Source organism: Gnatocerus cornutus, chromosome 4, assembly GCF_029298725.1.
Source record: "Gnatocerus cornutus isolate USDA-ARS CGAHR chromosome 4, icGnaCorn1.1, whole genome shotgun sequence".
Classification (NCBI taxonomy): Eukaryota; Metazoa; Arthropoda; class Insecta; order Coleoptera; family Tenebrionidae; genus Gnatocerus; species Gnatocerus cornutus.
In genome coordinates this window covers 7,085,448-7,113,248 of record NC_142236.1, presented here as the reverse complement: position 1 = coordinate 7,113,248, position 27,801 = coordinate 7,085,448, and the positions used below count along the sequence as shown (strand labels likewise).

At 32.3% G+C, this 27,801-nt stretch overlaps 1 protein-coding gene across 1 annotated transcript; it reads right to left on the bottom strand.

The window, feature by feature from the left end:
* Positions 1-27,801, bottom strand: dy (transmembrane protein dusky). The gene is made up of 3 exons (XM_088034056.1): positions 27,633-27,801; positions 12,941-13,017; positions 1-1,866 (listed from the first exon to the last, which is right to left on the bottom strand). The coding sequence occupies exons 2-3, from the start codon at positions 12,983-12,985 to the stop codon at positions 247-249; spliced, it is 1,665 nt and encodes a 554-aa protein (XP_087890182.1). The 5' UTR covers positions 12,986-13,017; positions 27,633-27,801; the 3' UTR covers positions 1-246.

The following is a 27,801-nucleotide window of genomic DNA, read 5'->3' as shown; positions in this document are numbered from 1 at the left end:
CCTCGACCGTTCCGCAAAAGTCAAAATATTTTATTTACAACTCGTAATCTATACACTCGTCGCAAAAGGTACTGATTTTGTAAATTCCAACATTTCCAATTTGAATTTGAAGGTAACCTTACAACTAGAGGATACAACACCTGATCATAATGAACACACTCCACTAATCTCGATGAAATCGCCTTGTGATTAGCGAAGTTTCGACGATGACCACGTTTGTAGCCCTTAAACTAATTGAGCTTCGAGTTACGAATAAAAGCAACTTCTTGACGTCGTTTGCTTTGTCTTGTCGGAGTGGCCCACTTTGCTCCTAGCCAGAGGCCTGAGTCGGACGCAAAGAAACGCTGACATCAAACAGGAAATTATGAGTATCCCAAGGAGGACCACTAATGTCGCGGCGAAACCAGGAGTGGTCATGCAGATCAATCCTGGACTCGCGAGCTCTTCCTTCGCTGGGAACACCATCGTCGTGGTGTTGGTGTTGTTCTCGTCAAGCGAGAAGGTTAAATCGCCCGTGGAGACCACCCGGATGACTCGGTTCAACCCGACTTCCTTCTCCGGGTCGCTCTTGAGGGATCTGCGCACGCGGCGCTCGTCCCGCGGACGCCCGCCATGGAGGAAGGCTTCCAGCGGGAGTGGTGGTGGAGGAGGCGGCCCGTACGCCGCTTCAGGGGCGCTGTGCGCCAACTCCAACACCCCGTTAAGTCCGAGATGGTCGGCTTCGGCGCATTGGTCCGGGCATTGGTACCTGCAGATCTGGATGGTGCATTGGAAGTGCACTTCCATGCTGTCCGGGAACTTGAAGGCTTGGAAGTGCGCGTAGGAGAGCACCGACGCGCTGGCTCCGAAGTTCTTGATTTTGGTGAACCGCGACATGAGTTTGGGTCGCGTCACGCAGCCTTTCTGGTCCACGAGTTGGATGGGCGCGCGTTTACCATCATGGGCCATGCAGTTGCGGACTAACATGTCGAATTTGCTGTCGTCGTCTTTGATGGCGAGGACCATGGTCATGGTCTGGCCGATTTTCACGAGGCCGGAGACTTCGCTCGCCCATGGGCCTTTGCCGACTTGGATCTGCATCCAGCAGCCGACGTTGTCTCCGGCGAAGTCGGTGCGCACCACGTCCAACATGTCCACGGGGAAGGGGCGGAAAGTCACGGATTTTTCGTATTGGTCGTGCCAGGTGCACCGGAGTTTCCGGGCTTGGTCCCAGACTTCCTGGACCTGGGGGTCGTACTGTATGACGATGATGTTCTCAAAGTAGGTTCCTGAGCCGGATTCCGCGCCGTAGCCGTAGAGGCCGTTCTCGGTGTTCCCGGAAGTCCCACAGGCGTGGATCCCGATTTCAAAGTGCGCGGAAGTCCTTCCTAGACCTGCAGGGAGGTGCACGCAGTGCACGTTACTGTAGTGTCCTTTACTGAAAACGATCCCATAGAAGGGCTTGTCGAACCCTAGATAAACCTTCATCAAGTTCTTCTCGCACTTCACATCCAAAGAGATGATCTTGGGCATCTCTGGTGCCGGCGCCGGCCAAATATCCCCCGCCGGCGCCGTCCCGTACTTGTCCATCGCCTGCTTCGGGGGCGGCGGAGGCGGTCCATTATAAGAGTTCTTGTTATCAAACAACGGCTTGTTGTTCTTCTGGAACGGTTTGTGAGGAAAATGTTGATTGTTCCGTGGAGGTAGATTGATTGGCGGTCTTGGAGGTCCATTATAAGCCAACTTCTTCGGCGGTTCTTGGTCTCCTAGAGTTTCCAGAGCTATCTGATCGGGATTCGTGTCGTTGTCTTCGTTGTTGTGCTCTTTGAGTTCCTCCGATCCTGGGACGGCTTCGACGACTTCCACTTCTTCGGCGAGGATGGCCAACTGGAAACAATTGAAGTAATTAGTTAGTGTTGAAGATGAGGGAATATGGTTGTGTGACCCTGTGGATATAACGGACTTGCAAGGACAGGTCAGTCGGCCAGCGTTTATTGCGCGTCCACTTCACGCATACGCCGCACCTAGGGCGACCATTCCCAATACATTCCATCAAAAAACGAGAAATTAATTGAAGCTAGTTACTCTGATTGTGGTAAACTGTAACGGAAGCAGACGGCGGGAAAAATATGGACGGGAAAAAATGGAATTCTAGAGGAATGTTTGGAGGGACGACAAAAAAACTGAAAAGAGAACTTCACGTAGATCAAAATTTTTTAATTTTGTTTGTTCTACAAATAAAAATTTCGAAAATTGCTTATAACATTTCTGTAATTTAATTTAATGAATATACAACTCTAAAGTAATAAATTTACTAAATGTCCTTTTTAAATGTTGAAATTGTCGAAGTTCCAGAAGATTTTAGCAATTTTTAAACTTTGAGTTAGACCAACATACAAAAAAATTCTAAAATTTTTGTTTTTTCTTCTAACATTCTCTAACTCAGTACAATAAAAAAACACCTAAAAAGTAACAAGTTCACCAACTTTCGTTCTTTTAATGTTGAAATTGTGGAAATTCTTGAACATTTTGACAAAATTAAAATTTTGAGTTCAAACCAACATTCAAAAAAATTCTAAAATTTTGATATCTCGTTTCAAATGTTGTTATTTCGTAGAAATGACAACTTTGAATTAATTAATAAGCCTACAAAATTTCATTACTCTATCGTTAAAACTGTCAGATTTACAGCATCTAATTAAAAATTTTGGATTCTAAAAGGTGATTTAAAAATAATCAAAAATTTTTGTTTCTTGTTCTAAAATCTTGAAATTTTATACACTCAATAAACACTTCTAAAGTAGTCAGTGTACCAAATTTTAGGTTTTTCTTGTTAAAACTATAATAAATAAATACATATGTATAATGCAATTAAAATTTTGAATTCAAATGTTGGTTCTCTACATTTTTTTTTATTTTTATTTCTACTTCTTATTTTATTTTTGTGTTCTAAGTTTGTATAATTTTAAAACATTTCTAATGTAATAAGAAGAATTGGCAAAGTTACAGTATTTTATTGCAATCTCAAAATTTTGAGTTCAAACAAACAATAAAAAAAAAATTAAACTTGTATTTTTTCTTCCAAAATTCTAAAATTTCGACAACTTAATAACCTCTAATTGGGTAACCAACTCTCTAAATTTCAATGCTCTATCGTTAAAACTGACGGTTTTATACAATTTAATAAAAAAAAATGGATTATAGATCGCCCTACTAAAAGTAATTCAAAAATTTCTGTTTCTTGTTGTAAAATTCTATAGTTTAGTACACACAATAAGCACTTCTAAAGTAATAAGTTCACTTAATTTTCTTGTTTTAAAGTTAAGTTAAAATTGTCAGGTTCACAGAATTTTACGGAAAAATGTAAATCTTTAATTTGTTCTAAAAATAAAAAAACATGTAAAATTTTTGTTTCTTCTTCTAAAATTTCGTAATTTTGGTACAATTAATAAACCTTTATAAAGTGCCAAAATTTGGTTGCACTACTGTTAAAACTATCGGATTTATACAACTTTTGAATTTTGAATTTTGAGTAGATCTTCATTATTTTTCTTCATTATTCTGTAATTTAGTAGACTTATTAAGCTAAAAAAAAGTTATAAATTTACCAAATTTAATTATCTTGTATTTTAAATTGCAGGATTTGTAGCAAATTTTAGATTTTGAAATCATCTTGCTGAAAAAAAATCAAAAATCTTTATTTGTTTGTTCTAATTTAGTACACTTATGTTAATAAACATTTCTAAAGTAATAAATTCACCAATATTTAATGTTAAAAGTGTCAAAAAATTTTTAGAAATAAAAAAATATAAAATTTCCGTTTCGTATTCTAAAATTGGGAAAACTTTTCTAAAGTAATAAACTGCCCAAATTTCATTGCTATAATGTAAAAACTATTGAATTTATAGAACTTAATACAAAATTTTAAATTTTGAGACTTTTCTTACAAGTAGAAGTTCTAAAATTTCTATTTTTTATTCGAAAATTATGTTACTTAGTACCCTTATTAAACTTTGATGATGTAATAAATATACAAAATTTTATTTTTCAGTTCTTAAAACTCTAGTATTTATTTAACATGTAATAAAAAGTTTAAATTTTGAAGTCGTCTTGCTAATAAAAAAATCTAATTTAATTTTTGTTCTAATTTAGATCACTCAAAAAACTTTTTTAAAGTAACAATTCCACTAAATAATCTTGATTTAATGTTGCAATTACCACAGTTAAAGAAATGTATAACAAATTTTTGTTTTTTGTTCTAAAATTCCATTATTGACTGAACTTAATAAAGACATCCAAAGAATTAACTGCACCAAATTGAGTCTTCAATCTTCAAAAATGTGAAATATACAGGCACATACAAACTTTGTCACAAAATAAAAAAAATATAAAATTAACCTAAAATAAAAAATCAAATATACAGGATTTAATAGACCTTTTAAATTTTGAGTTCGTGTAGAACTTTTACTTTTCGTTTCTATAATTAATTCTGTAATTTTGTACATTCATTCATTAATCTAAACTCTTTTTAATTAACAAATTTAATACATTTAATTACTTTAGAGCAAAATTTAAATAAAAAATTTGAATTTTGATTTTGAATAGATCGTATAAATAAAAAATTGCCTCTCAAACTTGTATAATTTTTCGAGTGCATTATCGTGACCCCTCTGTCCCAATTTTTTTCACACTTCTCTTCTGCATTAATAAGAATCGAAGCGACTAGACTGACCCTAAAAATGTTCAATTTAAATGCCGGCTAACTTCACTGGCCTCAGGTATTAAGGTTAATAACCATCCGTTCAAAATCTGGAAATATGTATAACCGCAAATCACAATCCACAAGCTTTCACTTTCACAACCTTTTTTGCAAAATACGATAACAGTACTGCAAAATTGGTTAAACCCATTTAATGGCAGCCCAAATTAGCCAAACATTTATCCGATAATCGCGGCCATTTTTTTAATAATTGCAAATTGCTTTACACATGCGAATTTAGGTTTTAACGGTTGTGGTCAATTTACATTCGATTTTGAAACAGAGCGGCCAAAAAAGCACTAATTAGACTAACATACAGGGTGGTCCACAATGGATTCAATTTTGCGCTGATGACAAAATTTTATTTTTTTTTAAATAAAACAGTAATTTGTATTTAAAGAAATCAAAAATAACAAATCCACTCTATATATTACAAAAGTGAGCTTCAATTTGTGCGAAGAATCCCAAAATGCAATAAAACATATACAGGATTGGTCCCCAAAATTAGAAATTTGCATCATTTGTAGTTTTAAAAAAAACTGTCATTGTAGACCACCCTGTACAATAGCGCCTTTGGCTTGACCCAGACAGACTTGCATCTAACAGTACCCGAAATTTTAATTAATTTTGTGGGTCGGAATATTAGAATTCAACGAAATTAATTGCCCAGCCAAACCCATCGTCCATAAACAATAGTTGATCGGATAATAATAATCAAAGTGGGCTGGGAAATAAATCACTGCTTAGATAAAAGAAGAAGAATAAAGCGTGTGATAGGCTAATTGATTGGTGTTCATACAATTAATGCAAGTCTTGCGGCGCCGGACTTTGTATGCGTTTACTTTTCCTTTTCTTCTATCTTTGTGGTAAATGGTAATGATATTGTTAAGCTAATTACACGCTTCTGTGGTTTTGAGTCATTTCTTCGAGCCATGTAAGTGCGTGCCGACATGATTAATCGTTTTATTAGGTCTTGCTTGTTCATGCTGAGCGCGGAAATTGGAAAAATCGGGCAGGTGAGAACTTTTTTCAAGGTGCCATTTTCTCATATTATCCGTCGCATCAGAGATATTAATAAAAGTTACTAAAAAAATTTGCGAGAAATAAAATTTTAAGTGGTTGCACCAAATTTCAGTCTAAAATTCATATTTCAAATTTTCAAAAATTTTGAAAATTTTAGACCCAATCGGTCCATTACCATTGTTATTTATTCATTTTGATGCAAAAACTGTTTTTTGTTATTTTTTTTCTAAATCGTAAGCGTTTCTATGCCCGTCTAAATGTATTTTGATAATTCACATTGATTTTGACTTTAATATTAAAAAAATCAAAATGTGAATTTTGAGCTGAAATCTTTAGAATTGGTAAATATTGTATCTATTTAAAATATTATATATATTTTATCTGGGAGAAATTTGAATCCAATAAAATCGTCAAAATTTTTTATGTGAGACTAAAAAATTAAAAATTTAGATTTTTTGAGAATTTTTGACGTTTTTACACACAAATTTGAAACGTTAGAACTTTTTATAAATCGAAATGTCCACCCTTTAGAAACAAAACAGATTTTTTGAAGTATTTTAGCGATGTCACAAACAAATTTGGTAATTTGTTATTTTTTTTTTGTCAAAAATGTAAAAAAAATGGTCCAATTTTCATATTTTTTAAAAAAATTTGACGTTTCCATATACAAATTTAGACCAGTAAGCCGAATTTTAAAACAACAAGTTAAAATTTTCAGGTTGTCTGAGAACGTTGGAAGTTTTTATCCACAAATTTGGATTTAAATGTTTACTTTTTCAAAAAAAATTCTGCTTTTTTGAGAATTTTTGACGATTTTATAGTCAAAATTGAAATGTCAAGCCAATTTTTAGATCGAAATGTTTACCCTTTGAAAAAAATTTGCATTTCTTTGTAAATTTTAGACGTTTTTACACACTTCGATATATTTTTTAGACAGAAATGTCAAACTTTTAAAAAAATGTTCACATATTTAGAGAATTTTTGACGTTTTCACATACAAAAGCCAACTTTTACATTAAAAAACTTAAATTTTGATGATAATTTTACGTTTTATGCACACCTCTCTCGGGTGAAGCGCCTACTATTGAGATGACAACTTTTCACTACTTCCTCTTGATGAGCAAACGAACATAACGCTTCCTACATTTTTTTATATATTTTTTACCAAAGTTTTATACAAAAAAACTTCCAACTCAACCAACATTTGACCCATAATTTCATTTTTCCTGCTCCAACCAGATAAATAGAACTTTATTCAAATTTTCTGGCGATTCCCACCGTACTCTTCAAATTTGAATGACGATTGGGCAAATTCTGTCAGAACTAGAAATACATGTGAGGCTCCACTTTATGCAAAATTTTACAAAAAATATTTTTGATCTTTTGAGTTTTTTTGATTTGACTGACGGTTTGGATGTAAAATGCGATAAACTGCCTGAGTGTCTCTTTGGCATTTTTTTTTTCGAAGAAAAGGAAGAATCTTAGGAGTAAATTACGAAAAATCCGAAGAATGTGAGAAGCAAAAAATGAAATCCAAAGAAAAACATAGTAAATTTAGATTCTTTATATTTTAAAAAAAAATTCCAAATTTTTGAATTTTTAGAAATATTTAAATTTGTCGGTTTTTTTTGGACATCTTTAGAATTGGTAAAATTTATTCAATCTAGAATCTTTAAAACTCTTTAGAACATTTAGAATCAATGAAAATATTTTCAGAAATCTTTAGCTTCTTTAAAATTGTTCAAATTCAAGAGTTTAAAATTTGTGAACCATTTGATTAAATCGGAACAGATCAGGAAATGGAACTAAAAACTAGAAACTAAAATAAATAATTTCAAAGATTAAAAAGAGTTTCTTCAAATTTTAAAGATTCCAAACCACCGAAAGAGCTCAAGACAGTAAATTTTGGACATTCTAGTTTCGACGAATTTTTTGTTTTGGATTTCGTTCGGGTGAAGCGTCTCTTTTACTTGTCAGTTCTTACTCTAGATGAGCAAATTAACACAGAGCATTTAAATTTTGTTGACTCATAGTTTTATTAACTTGCAGTAAAAATATTTCCCTTTTCAGTTTAAAATCGTGCTGTTCATCCACTTCTGGTCTCCTCTCATATCTTCATATTAACACATTCGGCCCAGTCCTACTTTTACACCTCCGCTTGCCGAATCGGAATCATCAAAGCACCGCCAATCATTAGGAATTTAAAAATCACATTTTCGCATTTCGTTCTACATTTTCCCGGAACGGGAATTTTTATTATTACCTCGAAAATTCCCGGCCAAAAATCTCGATAATTCCAGCCGAATTAATGACAGGGTGTCTGTTTTGATTGATCAGTGCATAAATGCGAGGTGGTTGAATATTGCCTGTCCGGCATCTGATAAGTGTGTGTGTGGGTCAGTTGGGGCCCCGGGCGCCCGGTCAAGTCACCGTTATCAGTCCGGGCCTGCCGCAAGCTCTGCTCTCCATGCTCCACATCACCTTAATTAAATACCAATCGATGCTCCCATACCAAAATTGTGTCGGCATCTTCTTGAAGATAGAGAGATGATAATGGAGACCCACATTTTTCGCTAATAACAGTTAATGGAAATTTTCGGACTCGAGCTGGGGAATGAAAGGGAAACGGAATTTGGCGACACTGGAGAAGAGAACTATTCTTCAGTTCGTCAATCAAAAACCTGATTTTCTTCCTTTGATATGCGACCACGACCAAGAAAAACAATTAGCTCTTCAGACACTCTAATTAATCACCAGATAAGAAGAAGTCTTCGCCTTTTACCTTTATTCAATTCTTATGTTAAGTCAAGATAAGAAAAATAGGTGAAGACGCTCTTTCACTAGCCTCAACTCCCCGATTTTTTTTTTCAGAAGATAAAAATCTTATGGTACTGCTGCTTCTGCGACAGTACCTATAAAATGGCCGATGATCGCGACGATAACAGAACAGCGACATCGTGACATGACCTACCAGCAATGAGTCAATCAAACTGTTCATGACACATCCTGCTCGCATCCTCGATTCCAAATATCACGCTTTTATGCTTTTTTAAGAAGGTTTAAAGAGACTGGATAAAATTTAAAGATTTTTTTTAGACCTGGATTATGATTGATTAAGTGGTTCGTTCAACTCTCTGAGCCAATAAATCGGTTTGAAATGAGTGCTGTATGGTTGGATTGGCCGGAAAATGTGAATGAAGTTCAATTCAACTGGTTGGAGCGGCGAAAAATGGATTTGTGGGTCAAATGCTGGTTAAGTTGGAATTTTTTCAAGTTAAACTTCAACAGTCCACGCTATTTATATAAGGGATAAAGAGACATGTTTAAGAAGGGATTTGATCGTTTGCAAGTTTAGAGTAAGTAGTGGATAGTTTTTGTCTTAATAATAATATCTTAATAATAATTTCTTAATAAGGAGCGTTCATTGTATTTTACTTTTAAAGCAAAAAACTAGTTCGAAGAAGTTAGAATATCTAAAATTTAGAATCTTGAACTGGTTCGATCGTTTAGAATTTTTAAAAATTAAAAAATCCACGATTTTTGTTTGCATTTTTACCGATAAAATAGGTTTAAATGATCCAGAAATTTTACCACTTTTCAAAAATTTCAAAAATTCTGAACATTCCAAAGTTGAAGAATTCCACAAATTTAAGCAATTTTCATTTGATTGAATCTAGATATTTTTCAGTTCAAAAGTTTCTAGATAACAATTATAAATGTTTAAAAACATTTACTAATTCTAAAGAAGTACGAAAAAATCCGACAAATTAAATATTTCAAAAAATTTTGAAAATTTAAAAAAATATAAAGAATCTAAATTTTGTTTGTTTCTCTTTGAATTTCACTTTTAAGTTCTTTAAATTTTTTAGATCCTTCGTATTACACTACGATTCTTCCTTTTGTTCAAATTTCTATTACATAATTCGCTTTGACAAAAAAAGACGTACCAAAGAGACACGCCGACAGTTTATCGCATTTTACATCCATACCATCAGTCAACTCAAAAAAACTCAAGAGATCAGAAATATTATTCATCAAATTCTGCATAAAGTGGTGCCTCATCCGTATTTTTCGTCTTGACAAAATTTGCCCAATCGTCACTCAAAGTTGAATTGTACCGCCAGAAAAGTTCAATTTAACTTCGAATTTTTTTTGAAATAAAACTTTGATTGAAAAAAATAAATTTAGGAATCAATAAATTTAAAAAACGCTATGTTCGTTTGAATATCATCTAAATTTAAACATTTTAATCTAAAAGTTTGCTAATGATTTTCAATTTGTATATAAAAACGACAGACAATCTCAAAAAATGTGAAAATTTCTCCAAAAGTTTGTCATTTTTATCCCAAAAATATATCAAATTGCCAAATTTGTGTGTGAAAACGCCAAATGTTGGTTGAGTTGGACTTTTTAAGAATAAAAAAATTAAAAGCGCTATGTTCGTGTGCTCATCTAGAGTAAGTAGTGAATAGTTTACCTCTCAATAGGGAATTCACTCAAGCGAAGCGTGCAGGGCTTTATCGTATTTTACTTTCGAACCAAAAAACTAGTTTTTTCAATAAATTGGAATCTATAAAATCAAAGAATGTCTTCAAGTTATATCAACCTTCGGAATAAAAAATCCACAAATTCTACACTCTTCAATGATTTCAAACATTCTAAATATTTCGAAAACAAAGAATTCCCTAAATTTTAATAATTTTAATATCTCAAATTTTTTTCAAATATTCTGAAAATTTCATTGATTTTAAATGATCTAAAGGGTCTGAAAGATTCTAGATATTCTATGAATTGAAAACTATTTACCAATTCTAAAAACGTCTGAAAAAATCCGGCAAATTTAAATATTTCAAAAAATCCAAAATTTTGAAATTTTTCTTGTGGTTGATTCTCTTGTGGTTCAACATTCTGTTTATTTTGTGTTTTTCTCGAATTTCTTTTGTTTACAGAAGACTCCCGATTAACCAAACGAATATGGACCAGCCCCTGCTTGGATAAAAAAAAACTCGGATAATGCGAAGACTGTTTGAAATAAAAAATGTTACACGAAAAATCAACTAATTGTTGTACAATTAAGACGCCAGACCAAATACGGCGGTTTTTGTGTAAATTATTCATTTTCTGGATAAAATCGCATAAAATTCTGGATTAATCGGATAACGCGGATGAATTTAAAAACAGAATGCTTGGATAACGAGGAGACTCGAATAACCGGATAATCGAGAGTCTACTGTATATCTTTTAGATTCTGTTTGGATTTTCTTAATCTTCTTCTTTTTCTAAAATTTTCTAGATTCTTCTTTTTCTCTTCATTCTTTTTAAATTCGACAGATTCTTTTTAGTTTTTACCAAAAGTCTCCTTAGATTCTCTCAATATTCTCTCCTTTTTTTAGATTTACTTTAGATTCTCTTTTAACTCATTTTAAATTCTCAAAACCAATTTATATTGTCTCTAAATTGTGACTATAAATAAATTCTATTTATCTCTTTAGAGTTTTCCTCGGATTCTACTTTTATAATTCTGTCTTTATTTTTTAAATTAATTTAATTTGCTTTGATAAAAGAAACGTTTCGAAGCGACACGCTCCAAGTTTATGGAATTTTACATCCAAACCACACGTCAAATCAAAAAACTCTAGAAGAAACTCTAAAATATTTTTCATGACATTCTGCATCAAATGGTGCTTTACTTGTAACTCTAGTCCTGACAGAATTTGCGCAACCGCTACTGAAATTTAGCTTACATCTAAGAGAATTGCTTAAAAATCAAGCTGCAAAAATTACTTAAAAAAACTAAAGATTCTAAATAATTTGACAGAATCCTAAAACGTCCAATAAAATGTTTAATACTCTACACTAAATATGTAAGTAAATTAGTAAAAGGAATTTTGAATTTTAGCGTACCTGACAAGATTCTAAATAAATCAAAAAAATTATAAAGAAACCAAGAATGTTCTAAGAAATTTACGAAAGTTCTGAGAAATATTAAAAAAATCTAGATAATCTAAAATAATATTCGGCTGTCTAAAAATTTTTTATGGAGGTCTAAAAGTATCCTTTAGTCCTAGAAAAAATTCTAAAGACAGAATCCTAGAAAATCCAAAACCAACCTTGATGATCGATCCAAAAGCTAAAAAAACGAATCATAAATTTCCCAATAACATAAAGAAAACCAAAGGAATGCAAAAAAAATCGACAAAAATTCCACAAGAAAAGGTCAAAAAAATGATTTTTTCGAAATTGCCGCTTTAATAGGTCCATTAAAGTACTCAATTTGGAGTCGTTTATAGGTATCTATAAAAGAACTCAAAGTAGGAAATTTTGTTTTTTAAGCATTGGCAGAACTAATTAGTCTGGCTGTCACCTGTTTCCTGTCAAGTTCTTGGTCAATTTGGATTTTACGATTCGTGTTTAATAAATTGCTGCGTGAACAAAAAATGTATCAATATAATTGAATTGTCCTTTGCGGCCAACAATAATTGTACCTAAATATAATTGATGTGAATACTGGCTGTGAGGTTAGTTTACGTTATGTCAAAATTCAGTGATAGTGAAACTCAATAAATGTCAAATTTTAAATTGAATTGGAAAATCAAGAAGCAAGTCGTGGTTTCAAAACAAAACCATTACCAATCGTGTAAAACGAAAAGTCTTAGAATTGGAAAAATTAATTTTTTTTATTAAAAAAAGGGTGCAAATTCGAAAAAAAAGGACTTGTTTTATAATGGCATTGGTGCACTCGTCCCATACACCGGCAACTCGTGCACCAAATTGGCCATTATAAAACACGTCCTTTAATATACTATAAAAAGAATCTAAAATAATCCTAATAAATTGTTGAGATGTTTAAAGAATCTTAAAAGCCCAAGAAAAGTTTAAAAAAAATTCTACAAGAGTTTAAGTAAATTCTTAAGAAATCCAAAAAACTCAAGAAAATCCTAGAGAATTTAATTGAGTTTTAGAGTGTTCCAAAAAATCCAGAAGAATCGTAAAGTGGGAAAAAAACAAAAAGTTCTTAAAAATTAGGTCAACAGAATATAAAAGTTTAAACGCTAAAGTAGACATTATGGTACTAGTCCGACAAATTCTCATTTTACGAATTCAAACGAGTCCGCTAAAGTACTTTACGAACTATCAAAAACTGCATTTTCGATGACATTATAAACGTTAGATACTCACCCCATGACATAAAAGGCCAACTGCGAGGATAATGTGCAACCGCATTTCCCTATAATCTTCTCCAGGAGCAGGTAATTCTGAAAAAACGGAATTTGTAAGTAACACAATACTGGGCGTTTTACATATAAAATAACAAAAATTCTTAATTAAACGTAAAACCCCATTTACACAGGAAATGCAATTGCACTAAACATCTGCTATATTGTTTACAATTAGCCAACTATTCTAATTTTAAATACTTTGAAAGAACCAACTGTTATTCCAATAGTAGGTTACAAGTTAATTGAGTCTAAATTTTCAACACCACGTAGTTTGAAACGGGCGTGTGAAAATTCTTGACCATTGTTTATCTGTGTCATGACAAATGTCAGAGTTGACAAGTGATGAGCTAATTAATAGTTTTTCTTTATTGAAAGGTTTTCTGAGCTGACTGATAACGGAACGACCTAAATTGGACACCTGCACGCGCACAAGACGATAATTCATAAGCCATTCCACAAATTAAAACAAATTAGACGCTCGTAAAACCAAAATGTGACAAAATACAGAGTGGCCAACAAAAAATCGACAAAACTGGCTTACGTTTGAGGTTATGTTTGACATGTGCGAGGCGTCATTTTTTCAATGTTTTTTTTACCGGCACGCCCGATTTTTTTGTTTAAGTATACTGTTTCAGTAGTACCACATCCAAAAAAAGCTGAGTGACAGCAAACGCATTAAAGGTTATGTACGAGCTGTCATTTATCAATCAATTTACCAAAGTTGGAATCAAAGTCATGGCCACCTGTTTTTTTTGTTTAAGTATATTGTTTTAGTGGTACCAAATCCTAAAATAAGCTGACTGATAGTTCACCCATTTAAGTTATTGTACAAAATGTCATTTATCAATGAGATTACCAAAGTTAAGAACTAAAGTCATAGCCATCTAATTTTTTTTGTTTAAGTATATTGTTTTAGTAGTACCAAATCCCAAAAAAAGCTGCCTAACAGTTTATACATTAGAATTTATGTTTAAACTGTCATTTTCCAATAAAATTACCAAAGTTGATAACCAAAATCATGACCACCCAATTCGAGTATATTGTTTTAGTAGTACCAACTTTTAAAAGAAGCTGACTGACAGTTAACGCATTTAAGTTAATGTACGAGCTGTCAATAATCAACCAAATCACCAAAGTTCCGAACCAAAATCATGACCACTCGATTTTGTGATTTAAGTGTATTTTTTCAGTAGTACCAACTCCTAGGGTACCATTCATGGCAGTGGCGCCCGTCACGTCCGCGCTGTAAACACGTTGCCCGTGTAATGCAGTTGTACGTGCTTACAAATTTACATAGGTACCTGCGACCAAATATGGTACCTTGATGGTACGGTAGCGGTCGAACAGCAACCTATTAAAAATTAATTACCTGCCAAGTAATTAAATATCATATTATTCTGGGTGGATGCAATGTCTGAAATGTAAATTATTGTCTCGTAAACTTCACTTCTAAATTCTATTAAATGAAACCATCATTCAGCTTGATAAATCAAAAGAGAGAATGTTGGAATGTGGGCTGGATCATACGTGGTTTGCAGATGAATGGCAATTTAAATGAAATTGCGACCGTGTTTATGTGCTAATAATGATAATCATTAAACACTTAGATAAAGTTCCAAAAGAAGAAAATGAAACGGGGCGTGTATGACATTTAAGCAAATATTTGTAGCGCTACCAACTGCAACGAGAAAAGTTCCCTAGTTTACAGTAAAGAACATTTGAAAATTTATTGGTCAAACAAAGTACAGTTGTATTGGAATATTGACATTGGAAATTGAATGTTCCGTTCCGTTCTCTACTATATCTGTCACATATTTGTGTTTATGTTTCGTAACTTGTGCGCTAACGAAGGCAAATTGACACATCTTCCTTCATGGGGAGGTCGGATTGAACAGGATGTGCTTCCAGTTTATACACTTTCTGCCACATAATGTGCAACATTTACTGCTCATAATTTGTTTAATAGAATTTGACTTAAAAAGTGTTCTAGAGATGTGTGTTACTAAAAATATCAAAACAATCATTAAATTAACTTTGCTGGCAAAAATTTCGCCAAAATGTCAAAAACAATAGTGGTTTTTATTTAATTATGTTGTTTTCAAGCCTTCATCTTTGAAAATCTTAGTTTTAGGTTAAAAATTTACTTGTAGTATACTGAGTGTCTTAAAAATAAAATGAGTTTTTTATAAAATAGGCTCTATGATATAAAAATTAACGGGGTGGGCCAGCTAAAATTTCCGAGCCCGTCGTCTTCATTATTGAGAAACGGATTTTAATAAAATTTAAAACGAAAATTATTGAATTCGTGGGGCTAAATTCGACGTAAATTAGTCTTTTTCAACGTTAAAAATGCAACTGTAATCATCTTTTTATCGAGAAAATTTATTCTTCATGTTAAGTATAAGGAATTACATCCATCTAATCAAAAATCAGCTAGATTCTTGTAGCCGTTTAAGAGCCTTATTAGTCAAATTTGCCTTTAAAAATAGTAATTTTCTCGAAACGATTTAGTAAAGATGCCTTTGATATAACAAATAAAAACGTTGATTTTTTCTGCTGCCCTCGGTTTTTGATAAGTTTAAATTTTTACACATTCTAAAGTTTCGATGTCATCGCATAGCAATAATGCCCAAAAGATCGAAATAACAAATCATAATAGAGCCAAAATAGGCCTGTGTAGGTAGAAATTAATCGTAATCAGCCCATATAACCCCAAACGAAAAACGTCAAATATGACAGATTGAAATATGCCAAATATGCCAAATATGTCCAAAACTACCCTTCATTTCAAAACCGAAAATGATTTTAATGCTTTTGGAAATGTTCGCTAAGTTTTGCTGTTTTTATTAAGTTAGCTATGAATACTGGATATTTGCATTATTGGAAAAACAGTTCAGCTATTTTGCTAATTTTATTTTGGTCCTATTTACCACGAAAACAGAGAGTCTAGATTTTTTTTTAATTTTTTTGGTACTCTAGGGTATCACCCATGTTAAAGAGAAATATGAAAACACAGTATAAAATAAAAATTAAAATACTGGCCGACGCTGCTGTCACAGAGATAAATAATAAATGTGAAAATTAAAAATTCAAAGCTAATTTAAATTCAATTTTCACTATCTACATTTTGGAGTTGTTTTTTTTTCTAGATTACCTTTATATTCTTTCTTCATTCGTTTTATATTCCCGTTGTTAGTTTTTTCTTTAGACATTCTTTATATTCTAGTTCTCGATTCTGTTTAATTTTTTCCTTCTTTATCACGAGTTCTGGAACATCCTAAAATTCTTGATAATGGATTCTAAAATGTCTCAATGTTTTCTGATATTCTCTAGATTCTATCTTAATTTTGTTTAAATTTCTTAGATAAATTTTTTGTTTTCTACATTCTTTTTAGATTCTTTAGACATTTTCTTAGTAGATTTTCCTTCTTTTTAGATTTACTTTAGATTCTCACTGGATACTGTTTGTCTGTAATTTCTCATAGATTATAATTGTCTACATTTTCTTTAAATTCTACCAAATAAATTAATCTAAGTTGACTATATTTTAATATTTCTAGATTTTTTATATTCTTTTATATTCTAATTATATTGTATCTAGATTTTGATTATAAATAAAAATTCTCTTTATCATTTCTTTAGATTCTCTAGATTTCCCTAAATTCTCTTAGAAGTTGGTAGATTCTCTCTAATTCGTCTAAGATTGTCTAAAAATTCTCCATACAGTTTTAGAATGTCTAGATTTATTTTGTATTCTTTTTAAAATATCCATATGATTCCCGTCTACTTCTGTTTAAATTTTCTTCAAATTTGCTTACATTCTATAATTTTTCTATTTTCTATACATTGCATTTATGGATAAACTCTCTTTAAATTTTCTGTTCTCGTATTGAAGCATCCTGTATAAAATGCATCATATGCATTTAAATTTTCGTGTATTAAATTAAATATTAAGTCATAAAGTCCTCTAAAATTGTCCATGAATATTCTAAAGAGCAAATATTCTATAAAGATATTCCTATTTTTGTTTCATTTCTGGGTAGGCCGAACGTAGTACTCAACTTGCTTATTTAAACAGGACACCCCATATACAGGGTGTTAAGTACCGTTATGGCCATTAGCAATGGCTAATGAAGGAAGATCAACTATTTTAGAATCCGTCATTACTTTAGGTTTATTCGTTTTATTTAAAAAAAAATACAAGGCTTTAAAATCGTCCAATCAGATTTATTTATTTCAATTTTGAATTTTGCGAAAATCGAAGTAGTCTTTTGACCAAATGAATAATGAATGTCACTAAAATCAGTGGCGTCAATAAGAGGAAAAAAGTACTGCAATTTTGTTTAAAAAACGAGAAGAAAACAAATTATAACAAATGTTCAAAATGACTACAATTTTAAATAATACAAACATGTAACCGCCATAATAACGATAACTTTATTGTGTGGCAAATAAGGTTATTTTCACAATTACAAACCAGCCGCTGGTATAAAATAATAACTGTTAGTTTGACGTTTATCAAAAACTTTTCTTGGATGATTTTGATTCCAAATTTGGTGGTCCTTTGCAAACTGATCTCTGATTGGTCACAAATAAAGCCTTCCAGCTCTTAAACGGTTAAAGAAAACCCGAAAAAAACTTCAAAACATTACTTTTCATGGCTGCCTCACTCCTTTCGCTATGGGCGTAAAGTCACCTAACACCCTGTATTATTGCGTTCTTATTGAATTCTGCATCCTAACTGAGAAAAAAGAAAAATTTTGTTTCTAACAGAAGTAAATTATGATCTACTCAAAACCGCCCTTTTAATTGGAAAATAATACACTGAGTGCGATTTGTAGGCAGTTAATTTTGGATTACTTAAAAAGTAAGTAAAATTACTTTTTATTTTAGATAGAACACCCTATATTAAAATTAAGTTTTGCGTTAATGCCCCCTAAGTATTTTTAACAAAAATTTTGAAAAAAAAACTTAATTAATTAATTTCATGTCAATTTATGACAAAATACAGTGTTCCATTTCGATTAGAAAAATAATTTTACATTAAAGTACTTAATCAAGTGTTAAATGTTAAGTGCTTACATCTTGGAAACAAAATGTCACTTTTTTCCTCACAAAAATTATAAAAAAAATGTGCAAAAATTAGAATTAGAAAAATTAACATATCTTTGAAATACACTATTCACATAGTGACGTTAAATTTGCAACAATGAAATAATAATTATACAAGGTGTTCTATTTAAAAAAAAGCGAGTTTACTACTACTTTCTGTATAACCGGAAGTGAATCAATAAATCGCGACGTGAGAATTATAAGGTTCTAAGTGATTTTGATAAAAATTCAAATTGTTTGTTTTACGATTTTTTTTAAACATTTTGAATCAAGTATAAAAATGACGTAATTTAATATTTTAACAAGCCAAATAGTACATTACTACACGTATTTCATACGGCGAGTATTGTAGCACGAATGAGTTTTGACCACGACGAGCGCAGCGAGGAGTGGTCAAATAAAATGAGTGCTACAAGTCGTCTTATGAAATGAGTGTAATATACTATTTTTTCTACTTTGCATTGTTAATAAATTTAAAAATTGCATTTGAAAGAAATTATTTTCGATTAGGGATTTTTGACAAGTTAGGTTGGTGACAAAAGAGGTAATGACATTTGTCTAACAAAATTTCAATTCAAATGATTACTGACGATTTCTGTTTAATTTTGCAAAATTAGGTATTACAACGTTTGCTTTTCTTCTGATTCATTATTCCTAAATTCACATTTTCGTGATCATGATGATGATCATCATTGAGGTTTTGATTCAACGTTTAACCTTTTCACTGCGCAATGTTTTTTGGAAAATTTTGTAACTGTGCGCGGATTGTCAGCTTCTGCGACAATATACGTTCCGAGCAGTTGATCGCTGTTTTGCCTTGGCGTCTATTAACGTCTTGAGCACTTGTCCGATTAACTAGTTTTAAAAATGTTCATAGAGATTTTAATTTTCCACAACGTCAATATAAATATTAAACAAGGTAACATTGAGATGAGAGCTGATTATTATGGTGATATTACCTGGCCCTTAGTTCGGACCTACTTTTAAACTGCGTGGATAAAAAAATGCATGGAATAGATTTCAAATGAATTTTAGTCGTAGACGGATATATACGTTCTGAGCAAGGAACGGTAAAAAAAATCTATTTAAAAAAATTAAAGCTATTGTGACTGTGTATTCCTAAGAGGTAGATAACCATATTTGCGTCTTCAAAAAATTATGTTTTGAGCAGTTGACCACTTCTTAATCAATGCGAATATATACGTTCGGAGCAGTTTGAGCGAAATATTATTTTGCGGATTTTTCCGGGCCGAGCAGTGTAAAGGTTAAGTGTCGGCATAATAACATAGCCAACATAACCAAAAAATTACTGTTTTGCGTGCTATAATAAAAACAATTGTTTTTATTGTGAAACGCGTTTGCAATGAAAGTATTGTTAACGCAAAGTACAAAAATGATATTAATAGATCCTATCATTTTTTTAAATAAATACTTAATAAATTGAAGAGATATCACTGATAACGTAAACACTGATCAATTTAGCAAATGTTAGTTAGAAACTTATAGTTCTCAGGTCGCAAAATATAAAAATTTGTATTCCAAGAGGTCTTATTCGCTTCCTTTTGATACAAAAATTTGAAATTCTCATCGTTGAACCACGCTGTATATTTATAAAATATGTATTAAAGATTCACGTTCGGTAGAAGTAACTAAATTTAGTAACTTTTATTTTTGAGCTGTGTAACTAAGGTTATAATTTTTCTAGTGTAATGTCTTGTAAAACATATGTCATCCAAATGTCAGTTTTTGGTTTGTCATTAAAGGTAAATATTTATTTTCCAATCGAAAAAGAAGAAAATCATCAGAGTTCCGAATCAGATTCAACTAATTCATCGATTTCATCTTCTGAATCTGACTGTGTTAGTGTTACAATGATTGAAGGAATATTGGGTGGTATTAATAAAAACTATTAAATGCTTACTAGCATTTGCTTCTACTTTTTAGCAGTAGGAAGTAGTAAAAGCAATTACTTAAATCCGTATTAATAATAAGAAGGTACTTGCTGCTAATACTTACTATCGCGGAAACAAAATTTCGAACATCAAATTGATTGAAGTTTAAAAATTGTAAACTGTCCTTTGTCTTTATAACCTTGAAATTTATAAAAGACTCAGCAAGTGTCAGAAGTTTACTTTGCATGTCAGTCACAATGACAATAAGGCTTGACTTACATTGCCATGTCAAAAAGTGATGTTCGAAATTTTGATTCCGCGATAGTACTAGTAAATGCTAGTGGTTTTTCATGAAGTGCTTAGACATAGGTCTACTATAATACAATTATTATTATTATTTAATAAATGTTAATTGTTACAAATTTAAGCTGCAATATATTTGAAAAATATTGTTACTCTCTATGAGTTTTAAATGAAAAAATTAATTAGTAAATTATGAAATCATAAAATATTATGGATTATAAGTTACTTATAACCAAAAGAAGTAATTGCCTAGCAGCAAATTATTTATTTTTGAGTGATTTCGGAGCCTTTAAAAGTTAAAGTTTGAACAAATTAATCGTAATGGAATTGAATACCTACAGTATTTATTACCTATTCCAAAATGCTAAGAAATATTTAGAATATTTTGAAACCGTGGGTTGGTTATTCCCAACATCTTCCCCGACACCTAGTTGAAAACTTGAAAACTCGTTTCCGCTTAAAAAATGTCAAAAAATTTTACAAATGTAAATTTTACTAGGGTTCACCGTATATCGTTAAAAATAGCTATTTGTGTACCAAGGCCAAAAAGTGGTTCTTTTTTGGCCGAGCCTTTTTTTAATAAAACAGAAACAAGGCGAGGGCAAAATGTCACTTTTTGGCCGTGTTACACACAAGATTTTTTAGGCGACATCATTATATTTACAAGTTAATTAATTTTCATTTATGATTTATTGATTTAATCAATTATAACAACTGAATAATTGTAAATATTTATAAATCTTTCAGAAAAGTTCATATTTTCCTTATTTACATTTGCAGTTTCAGCATGTAGCTTCACAATTTGTATGAATTAGGTTTAATGTGTTTTTTAATGTTGTTGCAGGAGCACTGCTAGACATGTTCATTTTCAATAATTCAACACGTCTTTGTTGCACTTTACAGCAGTTTGTTGATTTGATTTTACCCAAATAATTATAAAATTGAGGGTAATATCGGTATCTTGACGTAATATTGCAAAACTATGGATAGATGGCACCACCATAGATCGGCCGAAAATGTTTGCGGCCAGAAAAGACTCACTTTTAGGCCGCTTTTAAGGCCTAAAAATTTCATTTTCAGTTTAAGTCGCCTAAAAAATAATTTTTTTCGAATGAATTAAGCGCTTCTCTACTAGTTTTCTCTATCATGTTTTCCCAAAAAATGTTTAGCCATCCATTGAATGTGATGGGGGTAAAAATCGGTACAATTTTTTGAATTCACGTTCTGAAAGGTCTTCTCGTCGGGTTTTATATGTTTTACTTCTCATAATTTACAAAACATCTTGAATACCGTGCATCAGCACGCTGATGAGCAGACTGGTAAATTTGTAAGTATTTACTTATAGCATTTAGTATCTACTAGTTTTTATTAATACATACAGGGTGTTCAAAAAATAACGGACCAACTGAGAAGAACGTCAAACTCTAAGACGCTGTGAATTGGAAATGCTGTTTAAAATTTTTATTTGAAGCTTTGTAAGGGAGCAAAATAACTTTAAATATTGCGAAAAATGGCAACACTGTTCATTCCTTCGGTAATTATTAGGAGTATAATTTTGAGACCAGAGCAACACTTTGGTAGTTACAATTGTTAATAAATCATGTAATTGGTTACTATGGTTTGCAATTAATTTTGATAACACCTGACCAGTAAAAGTCACAAAGCAAATCAAGAACCATTTGTTCTCTTCTTGGTGTGCGAATAGTCCTGGGTCCTCCATGATCCTGATAAATTTGGTTCCAATCGGCCCGTCTCACGTACCTGTTGATAAACTCGTTGAAAAGTATTCTTGGAGGGAATTTGCCAGTTAGGAAATTCACAAGCCTTACTGCCCCTTACTGCTTCTCGACTGTTTCCATTACGTGTCGGTATATTCAGCAAAATTATACATCTTTAGAGAAATAAACTCCTCTAGTTTGTGACACCTAAAAAATGTTTGACTTTTCTAAAAAAATTGTCATTGTCAGGCACTAGGCAACAATTAATTACTGAATTCTTGAAGTGAAATGTTGCCAGATTAATTTTGCGCTTTTGAGCTTAATTTTAAAAGTGCAAAATAACGTTTTGCATCAACATTTAAGGCATTTAAGGCATTTAAGGCATTTAGGTATGTAAATATCACCCAAAGCATGAACTCTAGTAGAATTTTGTAAACCTTGAGTTCATTATAAGGAAAAATTTGTGCCATAATTAGCGCCCCTTTAAGTGGCTGTAGATTTCCAACGAAGCACTCAATAATTGAAAAAACTTAATTTAGCTACTAGTTATTATCTGAAGATTCACGTAGTGAATAGTTAGTCCGCCATTTTTTGAACACCCTGTATGGTAGTTTATGCTTGTAAGTACTTACTACAAGCAAAAGCTTATGCTAAAAAGCATAAAGCAAGCAAAAACTTTATTAATAGCAATATAAGTATTTACTTATAAAATCGTAAGTATAAGCAATTGCTAGTCCTGTCCAGTCTTGCCTAATTAATTTTTCGCAGTGTGAAACAAAGTTTTTTCAGTTGTTTGGTGTGCTTTGCGGAATTGATTTTAACCATAAATTTCTGACTTTGTTCCTTCCGTTCCTGTTTTCTTCCTCTTGAAACTGCTTGTCGTGTAATAGTTGATTCCATCTCGTTATATTGTCAAATTTGAATGACAAATTTATTTGATAGACAATGATGCCAATGTTTAATTCCTAGTTATTTTAGAAATTCAACGTAGCGACACAAAAGTATCTATTAGTTACTTCTACCGAACGTGAATCGCTAATATATAAAACATTCCGTTGTAAAAATATAAAAAAATAAATAAATTCAGTGGCTTTAATGTAATCATAAATAGCAGATTTAACTGAATTATTAGGTACAGGGTTCTCTTAAAAAAGTTTCTACATCAGTTCAAAAAAAAATCTTTTAATTGGACAAAACGGTTTCTTGCCCGCCCTGTATAATCACTAATCACAGTAAATGAAACCAACTTTTGCAACCTTCCATGAGTTTGAAAGAAAATTTAATTTACACCTTTCTGTTCTTATTCCACATCTCAAGTGTAATCTATAATTATGATATTAGCGGCGGAGCTTAGTTCTAATAATCCCACCGTCACGCATTGGTTAATTGCCCTTATCTTTATATACCATCACCCAAGACATTCTTTTTCAGCTGTCATTATGCCGCTCTAAATGAGAGACCGCAAATCAAGATAAATCATAGCTGATTAGAGCCTCATCAACACACCGTGTCGCTGTACACGCAAAACCACAAAATTTATGATCTTGTTTATTTTCTCTTGTTCATTGAAATTTAATTACCACAAAGCAAAAAAAGTTCAATAGCTCTCGCGTCTGCAATCACGCCTTATTATGCAAATGAACATGCTTACTGATTTACTTTAGCTTTTTCTCGACTTTCAGTTTCAAGACCGTTTATTTTACGCCACGCGATCTAGGGAAATTGTCGTCGTCATGTTGCTCGTTTTCGGGGTCGTCGCTAACGGCGCGATGCAATAAAACGATAATAATTAAACTGTCTATTTCGTTACGGTGGTCGCGTAATAAAATCTTATAAATTGTATTTGGAATTCGTGTAATAATTCAAGCTGCAAGCGATCCTCTTCGGGGATAAATCAATTATGCAGAGAACAGCAATTAATGTTGTTGAATGCCGTCGATGGTATAAATCTCGGTAAAAATAACATGCAAATTTTATTCCGCTAGATTTAATGACGCCGCGTTAAAATTATTTATTGTCAAAGGAAAATGGCAGTGGATAATTAATTTATGGTGGTTGGATGAAGAGTGACCTCGATGACCTGCGACAATGTGGGACAAAACGACAAGTTTATGCGAAATGGGAGAACAAACGACAATAAACAATGTGGATTGTTTTCAAGATTTTACATAAAAGTGGTCCCGGAACAGAACCTTGCGGGACGCTTTCTACAGCAAAGAATAAAAATGAACCAAACTGATAAGTCGGTTTTTAAATTTATTAATTTATGCGAAAATTTTGGAATTTTTTACTTTCGAACTGGCAGAAATGGTGACATTTTTATAACTGACACAATTCTGTAAAGTGTGTTAAGAAGTAATAGAATCTACAACATGTAAATATATTTTACATATACGGGGTGTGATATGAATAAATTTAATTTTTATTTTATATCTTTATTTTATTCATACATGTTCTTTTTAATACTCATTTACATTCGAACACTGCAAGTACAGTTTTACGGCGGCATTTGCTAGAGAGGTGTAAAATCATGATAATGCGAAATTTGTATAAAGCTTTTTGGCCAATAAACCACCTAAATATTTTTTTGACAATGTCCTTTGCAATTTTCTAATAGATGTGGCGAAATATAATTTGGCTTTTTTGTCGCCCCGCCGCGCCGAAGCAAATAGTTTACACTCGAGCAACTGTCAGTACTATTTTACGTCTCGATCGCAGTAGGCAAAAAAAGGTGGCATTTGCTAAAGAGCCGTGAAAACATTAAAGTGCAAAATTTGTAATAAGTAAAACTATTTGGCTAATCAACCAGCTAAATAGTTTTGTGTAATTTGCAATTAGTAGGCGAAAAAAGGCGGCATTTGCTAGAGAGCTCTGAAATCTTTACTCTGCGAGATTAACCGATTAACCACCTAAACAGTTTTTTAACAATGTCATTTGCAATTATCTGATTTACTAATAGATGGCGCCACATCCAAATAAATTTTCTTTTGATTTTAAAGGTGACTTTTTTGCGATCTTGCCTAACCAAATAGTTACATTTGATACATTTGAGCAACTATCAGGACTTTTTTACATCTCAATCGCAGAAGGCGAAAAAAAGACGGCATTTGTTAGAGTCTTGAAATTTATAGTCCGCGAAATTAACTGATTAACCACCGAAATAGTTCTTTAAAAATGTCATTTCAAATTTTCTAATCTTCTAATAGATGGCGCCACAATAAAATAAATTTATATTTTGATTTTATAGTCATTGCAGTCTGACTTTTTCGTCGGCATGCTGGAGCAAATAGTTATTTACATTCGAGAAACTGTAAGAACTATTTTACTGCTCGATCGCAGTAAGTTAAAAAAAGGCGGCATTTGCTAGTGAGTCGTAAAATTTTTACTGTGGGTAAGAGATTTGTACAAAAATTTTTGACCTATAAGTCACCGAAACAATATTTTGACCATGTATTTTTCCAACTTCTAATAAATGGCGCCACAAAATATTTTTTTTTTTTAATTTAAAAGAAAAAAGCGGTGCAAGTAGGTAGTCATTTACAATCAAGCACTGTCAGTATTACTTTACGTCTCGATCGCAGGAGGCGAAAAAAAGGCAGCATTTGCTAAAGAGCCACAAAAAGTATTCAGTGCGAGATTTGCATAAAGTTTTTTAGCCGATAAAGCACTAAGCGGTTCAATTTTCTAATAGATCCACAACAAAATGAAAATTATTTTTTTTAATTTTAAAGGTAAAAAGAGCTCAAATATAATTTTTTGGCGGTCTCTTGGAGCAAACCGTAATTTACGTCACTTGCAATCATCGAATCTTCTAATAAATAACGCCACCAATAAAAATTTTTAGTATAATTTTTAAGAATAATAATCTTTAGCTACAATAATTTGAGTTTTTTGCCGCTCTGTTGTAGCTTTTCAGCACTGACAGCTCAAAAGTAGAATTAGTACTGTCATATGTGTGGAAAAGTGTGTTTTATAATTATTCAAAATTCCAAAATGATCATTTTTCTGTAATTTTTCAATGCATTGAAACCGATGCTTTAAGAAACTCCTTAAAGCACTGTTTGAGTTGGTACTTCCTGTCAAAGCTATAAAATTCCATCAAAAATAATCATCGTTTGATGACAGATACTTGAATGACGTTTTGCCAACTTAACCGGAAAATATCCCTAAATAAACACTTGTTTTTTAAAATAGGTAAAATTATGCCTCAACAGAGAAAATTTGTCAAAAAAACAATTTAAATACAATCTTTAGTGAATTTAAGTAATCTCAAAAATCTAAAAAAAAATATTTGAAATAATTTTTTTTGAAATAAATTTTGAATAATGAAAAAAGCATGTAAAAAATTGATGGCAAATCTAAGAATATTCAAATTTATAGAATCTAAAATAATTCTAGAACTTTTAATGTATCTATGTCTCTAAAGATTAATCTCACGTAAAAAATGTCAAAATTTGGCTTATTGGAAAACACCCTGTATAAGTGCATCAAATCTATTAATTATTATCAGTAATATTAATCAAGCTAATTCACTTTTGGTAGTAAAAAGCCATTTTTATGATAAAAAACGAAATAATCGTTTTAAATCCACTTTGAAGATGTTAATTTCAACACCGAAACGTCGAACCCTATTGAAATTTTCTCCCACTGAATCTAAGGGCACTGTAACCGTCACGTCCATTTCCCACTAGATGTCTCTCAGAGCAAGAATCTCCAGTTTCAACAGTTTAATTAAAAAAAAAAAGTGAACATCGACGACGTTTCCTCCTGAGGACCACTTCCTGTCGGACTTCCTTTATGGAAACCGAAAACTAATTATCAGCAACTGTTCTTTTCAAGTCACGTGCAAAGAACAGATGTCAATTGTCGAATTTTTCGGTACTTCCGTTTTGATATATGACACCTGTCAATAGTTACTCAAGTTAAAACGGTCACAAAGTGCCAGCCAACTCGATAAAAAATTCAATTTAACCTTTTATCACATTTGATCTCATCGTTTGATAATTCTATTATTTGTTTTCGTTCTAATTAGACTAATTTCCCACGTGCATGTCGTTGCGTCAGACAACTTGTTCGCTTCGGGTGCCATAAATAAAACTCCAGAAAATATTTTTCTCGGTTTAACACGTTTTGTTAAAAGCAATTAGTGTAGAAACTGGGACACCATAAATCAGTATTTAAATAAATACGTTTACGATTTTAACAGCGAGCTAAAAATAGAAGTTTACGGTTAAAGGTGTCTTCAAGACAATTTCTAGAAAATAAGAGCTTCTGAGCCCTCCAGAGTATCATTTCCAAAGTGTGTGCCAAAGGACATTCAAAACCACAGCTGGTCAAAATTTTTGCCAAAACTATATATTTTTTCAAATTTCTCGAAACTCGGAATTTAGCGTAATTAAAACCTCGCGAATCCTCCACTTTTGACCCTGCCATGACATGACCTCCTGGCCGAGTGAGCGCCGAGAAGAGCAGACAAGATGCCGCCAGCATCCGTTCACAAATGTTAATGAGGCAGTCGCGGCTGCTTCTTGTAGCCTCGGGCCGGCTCTGGGCCAATGTCAAGGACTGCATGTCCTGGTTTCCCTCGCGCCCTTCAGGATCCCCAGGGTGGACTTATCTATCGTACCTGTTTATTTTTGAAGCGGCAGCCCCCTTAATGGTAATCCTGCTCAAGGAGAGCCGTGTTGTCACACTGAACTAATTAAGGGATGACGCGCACACAAAACCACACCAGCTAACGCAATGCTCGTTCAGACCAAGAATGGAATCCACCTGTCTCGTGGACTACCACTATA